Source organism: Octopus bimaculoides, chromosome 10 (genome assembly GCF_001194135.2).
Source record: "Octopus bimaculoides isolate UCB-OBI-ISO-001 chromosome 10, ASM119413v2, whole genome shotgun sequence".
In the NCBI taxonomy this organism is placed as follows: domain Eukaryota; kingdom Metazoa; phylum Mollusca; class Cephalopoda; order Octopoda; family Octopodidae; genus Octopus; species Octopus bimaculoides.
Window position 1 is genome coordinate 17,692,295 of NC_068990.1, and position 12,753 is coordinate 17,705,047.

General features: G+C 36.2%; 1 protein-coding gene across 1 annotated transcript in view; it reads left to right on the forward strand.

Moving 5' to 3' along the window:
- LOC106883981 (dynein axonemal heavy chain 7) overlaps positions 1-12,753 on the forward strand; it is a 137,291-nt gene that overhangs the window by 78,473 nt on the left and 46,065 nt on the right. Inside the window, exons 42-48 of the mRNA XM_052971243.1 lie at positions 1,384-1,700; positions 3,981-4,122; positions 5,794-5,907; positions 7,513-7,631; positions 8,489-8,669; positions 10,756-10,985; positions 12,219-12,408. Coding sequence (XP_052827203.1) covers positions 1,384-1,700; positions 3,981-4,122; positions 5,794-5,907; positions 7,513-7,631; positions 8,489-8,669; positions 10,756-10,985; positions 12,219-12,408 — 1,293 coding nt within the window. The remainder of the gene's footprint in view (positions 1-1,383; positions 1,701-3,980; positions 4,123-5,793; positions 5,908-7,512; positions 7,632-8,488; positions 8,670-10,755; positions 10,986-12,218; positions 12,409-12,753) is intronic.

Genomic DNA, 12,753 nt, shown 5'->3' on the forward strand with positions numbered 1-12,753 from the left:
ATATAGGCACATGGCTCAGTGGTTAGAGCGTCAAACTTACGATAGTGAGGTTGTGAGTTTGATTCCCGGACCGGGCTGCGTGTTGTTGTTCTTGAGCAAGACACTTTATTTCACATTGCTCCAGTTCACTCAGCTGTAGAAATGAGTGGCGACGTCACAGGTGCCAAGCTGTATCGGCCTTAGCCTTTCCCTTGGATAACACTAGTGGCATGGCGAGGGGAAGCCGGTATGCATGGGCGACTGCTGGTCTTCCATAAACAACATTGCCTGGACTTGTGCCTCGGAGGGTAACTTTCTAGGTACAATCTCATGGTCAGTCATGACCAAAGAGGGTCTCAACTGTATTTGTATGTATGTATGTATGTATGTATGTATGCATGCATAGCTTTTTTTTTTTTTGATGCAATTCAGCTTTTGATGTGGTTTGTGCAGGTTCCTTACACTTGGATTATGATCATTTTAAATTGATGTTATTGGAGACAATCCATTTTTCATCACCAGTGATGGTTTGTTTCAAAAAAAGGTCGATTTCATTGCGTTTGAGATGCATAGTGCAAATATTGATTCATTGTGTTAAGTGAATCTCTTTCAATTTATGTGGAACCCAAATATTGAGTTTGTTAATGAGTCCAAGACATTTTAAGTGATTATCAATTGTTGTGTGTGATACATTTAGCCTCTATGCAATCTCTCACAGAGTTCTATGAAAATCAGATTCAGTTATGGCTTCTAGACTTCTGTGGTCACAGTCTTCAGGTTTATACCTCCTGGTCATAATGGGGTTTCCAAGGATGAAAATTCAATTCTTTATGCAACAACATCCGTATTGTGTGTCTTGTTAGTTCACTTTCACAAGCTGCTCGATGTGTTGATTTTTGCAGGCTGCAATTAAACATTTCCTACACTGTTGCCACATACTGCTGATTGGGATGTGGTTGAACAGCCACTTCTTGCATCATTTACAGAGCCTGTGTCATCAGCTTTGCATGTCAACTTTTTATTGTCTCCGGACGTAGTGTTGCATGCTTACCTTTCCATGCATGCCACCATCACTGTACCAAAACAATGGAATTCTACACTTCATAGCATGCTGCTATCTTAGCTCACTCCTGAACAGTCAAGCAACCAGCCATCTGGAAAATAAGAAATAAGGCAATAAGAAAATAAGAAATCCCCATTAGTGTTGTTTGTTTAAAAACTGTTTTCGTCATGACTTCAGTGATACTAAAAATTCTATAAGCAATTTCTGATGCCCAGTTACTTTCCACCTACCCTGCATATGCCAAGTGAAAATTCCTTATCCCCTTTACTGTTACAAATACATGCCTTGTTAAAAGAAATTTACTTCCATCTGAGCTTTCCTTTTATTCCATTCACTTGTAGGTGTATAGAGTTTACTATGATCGTCTGGTTGACGCAGAAGATCAAAACTGGATGTATGAATGCATACAAAATGTCTGTAATGATGAGCTAGAAGTTAATTTCCATGAACTGTTTAGCCATTTGGACGCTGATGAAGATGACCATGTTACTGATGAAGATATGCGAAGCTTAATCTATTGTGACTTTAGTGACCCCAAAAATGACAGTAAGAATTATCTAGAAGCACCTGATTTAGAGCTGCTGCGTACCATAACGGAAGGTTTACTTGATGAGTACAATAACATGAGCAAGAAACCAATGAATTTGGTTCTCTTCAGGTTTGTTCAGTTATCTCCTTTTTTATATAATAAATTTCATTCTTATCTGGGATACATTGAAGGAATATAAATGAATCTGGGATTTGACTGGTGCTTTTTATTACAAAGTTCATTCCAGATGTTTAGAGACATTTACAAGGGAGACATTTATTAATTTCAAAGTTAAAAATTCTAATGTCCTTCAAAGGAGGACCCTCTGACTTCAATGCATTGTTGTAGTGCTCCAGCTACTTTGTGAAGGCCCTATAAAAGCCCTCCAAAGTGAAGGTGTCCCAGACCATTTTCACAGCCGCCTGCATCTTCTCACTCTCTTCAAAATTACTGCATCTGAGGTTTTCCTTCAGCTTGGGGAAACAGCCAAAATTGCAAGGAGCAAGGTCTGGACTATAGGGAGGATGAAAAACAATTTTGATGTCCATCTCTGTCAAGTAGTTGGTTACCAGGATGGAATTGTGGACTGATGCACTGTCCAGTGCAGTTGCTGCTGACTTGAGTGGAAGGGCTCTGGCCTTTTGTGATGAGCTCTCTTCTTGAACTCCCTCACAATCTCCACAAAGTACTCTTTGTTGACCATCTGGCCAGAGGGAACCCAGTAGATATAGATGATGCTGTTGCTGTTGAAAAATGGTATCATCACGAGCTTCCCAGTTGACTTGCTTTGCCTGGCCTTCATAGGTCTGGAAGAGCCTGGATGCTTCCATTTCTTGGACTCTGGATCACAACAGTAGTTCCAGCTTTTATTATTGGTCACTAGAGACTCAAGTACTCTTTAATTGGAGATAATTAGCTCAGCAATCTCCCTTCTGTCACCAATGCAACTTTCTTTCAGTTCATCATTGAACACCCTCAGAACAAACTTTACACATGTTCAGACCTTCATGAATATTTCTGTGTACAGTTGCCACACCAACTCCAAACTATACTTATTGTCTTTATAGGCATACAGACAATCTTCATCCAGAAAATTGTGAATTTTCTTGACCAATTCAGATATTCTGATGTGCCTCTCCCTCTCACGCCTCTCATTGTCTCTAACTTCCTCTCTACCATTCTTGAACCTTTTGTGCCAATGAAAAGCAGATGCTCAGCTCCATACATGTTAATACATAAGCAGTCTGGAGCATTTCATAAGTTTCTGTAGCGTTTTTGCCCAGTTTAACATGAAACTTTATTGCATAACAAACTTCCAACATCCCGACTGCATTCTGCAAACTAGTCAGTTGTGACAAGCAGTGTTTGGTGTGTTCAAATTGCTGTTACAGCCATCTCCTTCAATCTGGAATAAAAAAAAATGTTGGCAGGTCAGCTTATTAGTTGTATAGTACTAAAGTTACAACAATCAAGGGGAATTATAACTGCGTCTCTTAAACAAGTCTCAAAACTTCTGGAATGCACTTTGTATTCAGCCATCATAGCCATGTTGTAACACTTCCTTCAGGAAAATGGGAAAACAGATTAAATACTAGAAATTTATTCTCAGTTGGTTAAATGACTGATAGTATTTAATACCTAAGAATAAAATAATCGTGTTACTTTGTTATTGCTGTTTGTTAGATCAATTCTTACTTTAGTTAAATGGGTAAATATTATTTGCTATGTTATCAATACTCCCTCATCTGGTCTATAGAATCACGGCAAAACCTCAATGAGGATGTAATCAGGTGTCTGGTTCCTTGATGCATGACACTTGTGCAACCATTTTTTAAAAATCCACGTGTGACGATCCATAGTGACAAAACACTCTTCATCATCATCATTTTATTCCAATTTCCATACTTGCATGGGTGAGATGAAATTTGTTGAAGCAGATTTTCTATAGCCAGATGGTCTTCCTGTCACCAATCCTCCCCAGTTTCAAGCAAGATGGAGAAGACTAGAAGTTGACAAGATTTGCATGACATTGATGCTTGTGTACAACCATCACATGATGTCAAGGCAAGAGCACACACACACACACACACACACACACACACACACACACACACACACACACACATCAACATCCACACAGTCACACTTATACACACTTACATACATGGTTTGAAAAATACAAGAGAAAGAGGACATCTATGACCATTAACAAAGAGTCTGCAAATCCAGTACCCAAGATACGATTTCAACTTCATACCCATTATCATTGGAGCAGCAGGAAACATACTGATCCATCTGGAGCAAAGTATGGCTGAACTTGGGTTCTTGGAGACAGATTGCAAGACCTTAATTCATACACTACAAATGATCATATTTACTTTAATATTTTATTTAAATGTTTTATTATAGATTTGCTGTTGAACATGTTTCAAAGATTTCTAGAATCTTAAAGCAGCCCAGAAGTCATGCATTGTTAGTTGGTGTTGGTGGATCAGGCCGACAGTCTCTTACCAGATTAGCTGCTCATATGGCGGATTATGATTTACATCAGGTATATTATAAACTTACTTGTTGATGGTTTCTTTGAATATCAAACACTGCTGAATGGTTTTTTAATGCTGCTAAGTCTGAATTTCTTTTCAAACCCTGGACTATATTGCTGCTGTTGTCAACTTTCTATCATTATATATGTGTGTGTGTGTGTGTGTGTGTGTGTGTGTGTGTGTGTGTGTGTGTGTGTAAATGATGACGTTCTGTCTGTGACCTTTTAGCATTCTTCATTAGTTAGTTTTATGCTAAGTGCTGGCATGGCTGTGTGGTAAGAAGCTTGCTTTCCAACCACATGGTTTCAGGTTCAGTCCCACTGTGTGACACCTTGAGCAAGTTTCTTCGACTATATCCTCGGAGCAACCAAAGCCTTGTGAGTGGACTTGGTAGACAGAAACTAAAAGAAGCCTGTATACATACACACACGTGTGTGTGTGTGTCTTTGTGAACATGTTTGTTCCCCACCACTACCACCACGATTTGATGACAGTGTTGGTTTGTTTATGCCTCTGTAAGCTAACAGTTTGGCAAAAGAGACCAATAGAATAATTACTAGGCTTAAAAAAAATCAGTCTTGGGGTTGATTTGTTCAACGAAGACCCTTCAAGGCAGTGCTCCAACATGGCCATAGTCAAATGACTGAAACAAGTAAAAGATAAAAGATGTTACGTCTTTTTGGTAGATTCCTAAGAAAAGTGAAACTAGTTGGTTTTGTCCTCATCCCAGGCTGCCAAAAGCTCTTAGGTTTATCTACAAAGCTTTAATTCCATGGCTGGCGGAGGTTATAAATGAGCACCACTGACATACAAATGATGTTGTTAATTTTAAGCCTTCCATAAAAATCATTTTCTGGCAATGCAGAAATATTACAATTGTTTGGAAACAGATTCGGATTGGTAACAGGAAGGACATTTGGAAGTAAAAACTCTGCCTCAACAAAGTCCATTTGACACATGGAAGCATGACATTAAACAGTGTTATATATAATAATATACCACAGGCTTCTTTCAATTTCCATTTACCAAATCCATTCACAAGGATATTAGTGGAAGACACTTGCCAAAGGTGCTATGTAATGTGACTGGACTTGGAATCATGTTTGGGAAATGAACTTCTCGAGAATACCAGGAGTGGCTGTGTGGTAAGTAGCTTGCTTACCAACCACATGGTTCCGAGTTCATTCCCACTGCATGGCACCTTGGGCAAGTGTCTTCTACCAAAGCCTTGTGAGTGGATTTGGTAGACGGAAACTGAAAGAAGCCCATTGTGTATATGTATATATATATATATATATGTATGTGTGTGTATATGTATGTGTGTGTATATGTTTGTGTGTCTGTGTTTGTCTCCCCAACATCGCTTGACAACCGATGCTGGTGTGTTTATGTCCCCGTAACTTAGCAGTTCGGCAAAAGAGGCTGATAGAATAAGTACTAGGCTTACAAAGAATAAGTCCTGGGGTCGATTTGCTCGACTAAAGGCGGTGCTCCAGCATGGCCACAGTCAAATGACTGAAAGGAGTAAAAGTGTAAAAGAATACTTGCATCCATCCATCTAAATTATTGATTAAATATAATTTGATTAATATCTTAATCTGTTTTCTTTTTTCTCCTGATACAGAATGTTTGAGCATGTAATTAACCTGAGAGGAAATTATTTAATTGTCTGTATTTAGGTAGAGATTTCCAAAAGTTACACGCAGAATGAATGGCGAGATGACTTGAAACTTATACTCAGGAAATCAACTGAAACAGATAACCATGCTGTGTTTCTCTTCTCCGACACTCAGGTAAAATATTTCTTATGCCTCATGGAAAAGTTATACATTTTCAATAAATAGTTTGTAATCATTTAGACATTAATTCTTTTGTTGTATTTCTGTTGAAATACACTGCTTTTATCTCAATAAATTTTGAAAATAATGAGGAATTTGGTAAAATAACTGTCATTATTGATCTGGTATTTGGAACATAAATTAACATGAAATTTTGATGAACAGTCTTAATTTAGATTATCTTAAAACTGAAAGTTTGTAGCATAGAACCATATTAAGCTGGTGTTTGGAACATAAAATAACATGAAATTGTACTTTGGTTCACTTTAAAACAGGATGTTTGTGTCATTGGACTAGGGGCAGTTTTAAGCGGTTGACTTGAAAAGGGTTAACCCATTTGTTACTGTGTTTCTATTGGAACACACTACCTTTGCTTCAATTAATTTAAAAAATAATGAAGAATTTAGTAAAATACTTGTCATTATTAAGCTGGTATTTGGAGCATAAATTAACATGAAATTTTAACAGAAATATTAAATTTAAATCACTTCTTAAACAAGATGTGTGTATCATAAAACCAAGGGAAATATCTGGTGGCTTGGTATCAGAAGGACTAAAGTGCTGTGGGTTCACAGAAATCATAAACAAATTGTTTTGTGGTAATAAGTTATATCTCTATGTTCTGAGTCTAAACCCTTCCAGGATTGATAAACTAAAGTACCAGTTAGATATAAGTCAGTATAATCAACTGTTCCCTTTTTTCAAATTTCCTGGCCTTGTGCTTGTATAAGAAATCAATCATTTGGCATTTACCCTTTTGATACCAACCCACCTGAAACCATCCCAAGTTTTATGATACAAACCTGTTTTAAAGTGATCTAATCAACCCTAGTTTTTTGATCAAAATTTCATGCTAATTTATGTTTCAAACACCAACTTGATAATGAAGAAGTTATTTTACTGAATTTGTCATTATTTTCAAAATTAATTGAAATAAAGGTAGGGTATTTCAAAAGAAATATAGTGACGAAAGGATTAAAACATCAGTTTATGTCAGTAAACTATGGGAACACAGAAAGGTAGAAAAATTTAAGTTCATGTAATGTCAACATTTCTGTCTTTATCATACTCAAGATGGCTATTTAGACCAACGTCAGCACTGATCATAGTCATGACCACTACATTGTCTAATATCTTCTCTTATATAAAACAGTAAGGTATGAATTGAGAGATATTTCACTGCTATTTCCAGCAGGTCAGATGACCAAATAAAGACAAGAGCCTCCTCTATTAGTTTGTCAGAGGGAGAGGACAGAATGGCAATTAAAGGTCAATATTTCATGTCCTTAGAAAGAATGAGAAAAATATATAACTTGTTTCTTCTGTAAACAAGATAAACTATTAGAAAATATAGATGATTCAACAACTGGCAGATCAAAACCTTTGAATATAATATACATGAACCTACATTTAAACAGGTACTGAGTCTTTTGTAAATCTGTGTTCCAACTATCATATTTATCTAAGCCTATTTTTGACTCAAAAGATCATCTTTTTTTATGAGAAATAATATCTCGAGAGACAGCTAAAGCTAAGTTGTTTTTATATTGCATTTTAAAGATCAAGAAAGAATCCTTTTTGGAAGACATCAATAATTTACTAAATGCTGGAGAAGTACCAAACCTCTTCCCTCCAGATGAAAAGCAGGAAGTGTGTGAGAAGATGCGTCAGTTGGATAGGTGAGTGTGTTGAATATTTTTGTTTCGTATATACATATATCTGTGTGTGTGTGTGTGTTACGTGTATGTGTGTGTGTGTGTATATATGCATATATATATATATATATATATATATATATATATATATATAATTTTAAAAATAATAATTATTCTAAGTTATCAGGATATTTACTATTTTATACTTTACTAATGCAAAGCAAACAGTATCAATTATAATGTTATTATTACAAATTTGTGATTTTTACCAATAGGACCACAACTTCAATTTCCGACATGCTTATATTATTAGATTAGCATTTTGGATATAATTTTCTATGTGTACTCCAGTAAATAAGGTTGTCCTGAAATTGAAGTTGTGGTCCTATTGGTAAAATCCCAAATTTTTACATTAGTTATATGTGAGCTACTGCAAGTTTCATGCTTGGATAGTGTAGTAACTGGACAGGTTTGTATGGCATACCATGCCTGACCCAACAATTATTCATGCTCAGATGACTTGGCATGTTTTTGCTTGCATTTTTCTCTCAGAGAGGCCATGTTATTTGAGTCCGAATAATTGCTAGGTTATGCATGGTATGCTATTGAAGCCTATCTGTACTATCCAAGCATGAAATTTGAAGTAATTATTCTGTATTCATTAAATGATATTTAGCTTTTGCTGACTCTTTCAACAAGCAAACAATATTCTACATGTAAAAGTACATACATACATACATACATACATACATACATACATACACACACACACACATACATACATACACACACACATGCCTTCACCTATAAATTTATAAACTTATTTTTAAAGTAAATATATTCCCAGTTTGAAAACATTTTTTTTCTCTCTTTTCTTGCAGGCAACGAGACAAAATGAAACAAACTGATGGCTCACCTGTTGCGTTGTTTAACTTCTTCATTCAGCGTGTACGGGATCAACTTCATATTGTTTTGGCAATGAGTCCCATTGGGGATTCTTTCCGTACCAGACTACGAAAATTCCCTTCATTAGTCAATTGTTGCACAATTGATTGGTTCCAGGTAAAGTACAGCTCTTATATTTTCCCACACTTACTCACTTGATCTAGTAAACCAGGAAATTTTCATCACTTATAATTTCTTATGCTAGTGCTAATTATGTTATTAATTTTACATGCAGTAGGCATCACTGGGTATTTTCTCCCGGGCATTACTATAAAAAAGTAATGGTTGTCACCACCTCAATGTGGTTGTTCCATACAGAGCATTGTTTCTACTCTTTTTAACCCCAGGAGGACACCTCCTCCAGCTAGTTAACGACACGCTATCTGTGTTTATCATATTGCAAATAAGGGAACAAACAACTCCCTGGAACGTTTATTGATGGATTTGTAACTATGAATGTTTATTAACATATTGTTAGGGTTGTTTTAAGACAGCAGATGTGAACTTGACATATCCATTAAGTCTTAAAGTTCCATAACTGTAGATATCGACAACTGTCACCAAATGCTGAATCACTTAAAAGTTCTTTGTTTGCATTCTGTCTTACATTCACCTTCATGTATCTTGAGAAATTGCTCGGACACCTTGCCACCATATCATCATCTTATTTCTAGCTACTCCCATCGTACTGCCGGACTGACCCTCGTGCCGGTGGCACATAAGAGCACCCACTACACTCTCGGAGTGGTTGGCATTAGAAAGGGTATCCAGCTGTAGAAATTCTGCCAGATCAGATTGGAGCCTGGTGCAGCCATCTGGTTCGCTAGTCCTCAGTCAAATCGTCCAACCCATGCCAGCATGGAAAGTGGACGTTAAACGATGATGATGATGATGATGCAGGGTAGCCATATATTTCTTCTTTAGCAAAACAGCTGTCCCTGTACCTCTGTCTTACTTTAGCCATCCCAACACCTGGTATAAAGCCAATTCTCTCTCTACTACAACCTCACTTAGCCAACAGGATTTTTTTCTCTGTCTTGCAATTATTTGGCACCTTATCAGTGCCAGTGTCAACAAATATTATTGTTTTAGGGGTCGAAAACTGGAATTATGCATTCTTCTGTGCAAGAAACAAAAGCTTAATCTCATTTTAGAAAAAAAAAATCCTGTCAAAATACATCCTGTTTGCACCATGTGTGTTTATTCTTTTGTGTTTTATCAAGTAAATCTTTCTGGGTGTTTTCTTTTTCCTTAATTTTCAAGCTTACTTGTGGTTAATACCTGAAGTAATGAGTTAGAATTCTGTAACATCATTTATTAATGGTTTATTTGTTATTATTTATTTATCAATGATTTAATTAGAAAATCAGTGCCCCGGAATCGATATCTTGTAAATTTATGTGAAAACATTTACATGTAGTCAACTTCACTATATTCAACTCACCTTGGTTGGTGAAATGCATGACTGCATTTGCAATGTAAATTATATAGTATTTGTGGATTTCATCCAAATTCATGCAGTAGTTATATTTTTATGATTTTTATACTGAACTAACTGCATTTCTTCAAAATCTTCAGTTTCTTATAGGATTGAGAGATTTCTATAGGGAAAGTAAGACAGGAGTTAAGACAAGTTAATATGCTGCCAAATATCATTTCTATCAAGAAAGCAAGCATTACAGGACTTTAAGAGTTTATACAACACCAAATATTTCTATAGAGAAAGTACTACAGGATTTTAGGAGTTAAGTTGTTAACCATGGTCAATCTCTCTTTTGTTTATAACATTCAGTGATCTGGGTTTTTTTTTTACATTAATTTCATTGAAGATTTTGACAGTGTTAGTATGAGGTTGGTATTGTCAGTAACAGTACAATGCCTTTTCACAGCAGTCTTTCAAGCTTGCTTTGAACTTGCTTGCATTTTAATAAGTAAATGCTTAATGTTGAAGTTTTTTCCTGATAATGCTCCAGTATTGGTCCTTATGGGTCAAGGAAAAAACCCCCAAAAAACTATCAGTATGAAGATACAATGCACTGGGACTAAATCCTGCATCATGTGGCTGTAAATAGAGCTTCTTAATTATTATACAATCATACAAAAATCATTCATAATGAAATAACATTTTTCTTTGATCTAAAAGAAACTCTATTCTTTTATTTATTTTGTTTTTTATTTTACTTTTTTTTTTGCTTAACAACAGTCTTGGCCAAAAGATGCCCTAGAGGCTGTTGCAAGACGTTTCCTTGGAGATATAAAAATGGGTGATGATGATAAATATGGGTGCACTGAAATGTGTCAGATGTTCCATACAACCACATCTGAGCTGTCTGCCAGATTTTTTTCAGAACTTGAGAGACACAATTATGTTACACCAACATCGTATCTGGAACTTCTCAGTACATTTAAACTGCTTTTGGACAAAAAACAGACGTAAGTTTGATAGATTCATTCATTTGATTTTCTTCCGGTTTTTTTTCCTTGTTAGTGTTTGATAACTGGATGCCTTTCCTGTTGCTAACACTTATCAATTCCTCAAATAAGGGATATTTTAAACTATTTGTCTTTGAAAATGATGTGATTGAGGGTAATCTGTTTGTAAAGTATTTCAACATAGTGCCACTGTTTTACTAAAACCGTTTTACTTATGTGGAGATGCAGAATGCCTACATTCACACAGGACAAGCATACTCCCCCCCACACACACACACACGCTCACACATAGACACAAGCATGGCTGTGTGGCTAAGAAGTTTCTCAACCACATGATTTCAGGTTCTCTTACATGACATGGCACCTTGGACAAATGTCTTCTATCATAACCCCAGGGCAACAAAGGTCTCGTGAGTGGATTGGGAAACTAAAAGAAGCCAGTTGTTTATATATATATATATATATATATATATATATATATAAATATATCATGTGTGTTTGATACTTATGTAAGTTGTGTTAAGTTCGTGCACATTCCATTGTGTTGTGTATAAATTATTGCCTGTGGATATAGTGTCACCACACATGTACACAAATAAATGAAATCATTATTATAAAATGGATTTTTAAAAAATGTTCAATTCTGTCTCTGTTTTAGCAACCTATGATACACTATTGATAATATAGACATATTTTGAATTTTATAGAAGCATTGTATTCCTGAAAATCTTGTTATGACATGGAACCTCAAAGCACAAATCCTATGTTTTCCATTAACTCTGATGTTATTTCTATATTATGTAAAACGGCCACTCAGTAAGAAAATAGGCTTTGTGTTATGGAATTTCAAAGCAATGACCGAGATCTTTGGCATTATGTTTTGCTTGGGAAGAAGACCCATCAAGCCAAGTAAAATCACAGTCATGGTAGATACCGGTGTCATGCAAATGCCCCTGTGCCAGTGGCACATAAAAGCACCCATTACACGCTTGGAGTGGTTGGCATTAGGAAGGACATTCAGCTGTGGAAACCATGCCAAATCAGACTGGAGTCTGGTGCAGCCTTTCAGCTTGCCAGCCCTGGTCAAACCGTCCAACCCATGCCAGCATGGACAATAGATGATGAATGATGATGATAATGACACAATTTACAGGAACATAAAGCTACATTGTATGATGCTGATCTCTAATAACTACTCTAATGACAAAATTTAATCAATTATTCTCATTGCAGTGAAGTTTCTTTACAGAGACAGAGATACGTGGTTGGGTTAGAGAAGCTGGATTCAGCAGCATCTCAGGTGTCGATTATGCAGAAAGAGTTAACTGATCTCCAACCACTGTTGGTCATTGCTAGCAAGGAAGTAGATGAAATCATGATTGTTGTAGAAAAGGAATCTATTGAAGTGGCAAAGAAAGAAAAGGTATATTTCTGTTAATTTTACCAAACCCTTCATCCTGACATTTGAAAAATATTCATTTTATATTTTCTTTTCTTTTATTCTTTTATTTGTTTCCGTCACTGGACTGAAGTTTTGCTGGGGCACTGCTTTCAAGGGTCTACTCAAATAAATTGCCCCTGGTACGCATACCTTTTGACTTTGGTACTTATAGTATGGGTCTTTTTGTACTTTTTTTTTTTTGCTGAACTACAAAGCCATGAGGATGTAAACAAGCCAGTACTTTTTGTCAGGTCCTGTGGGGACAAATACAAAGACATGCCACACACACACACACACACGCACACACACACACACACACACATCCAC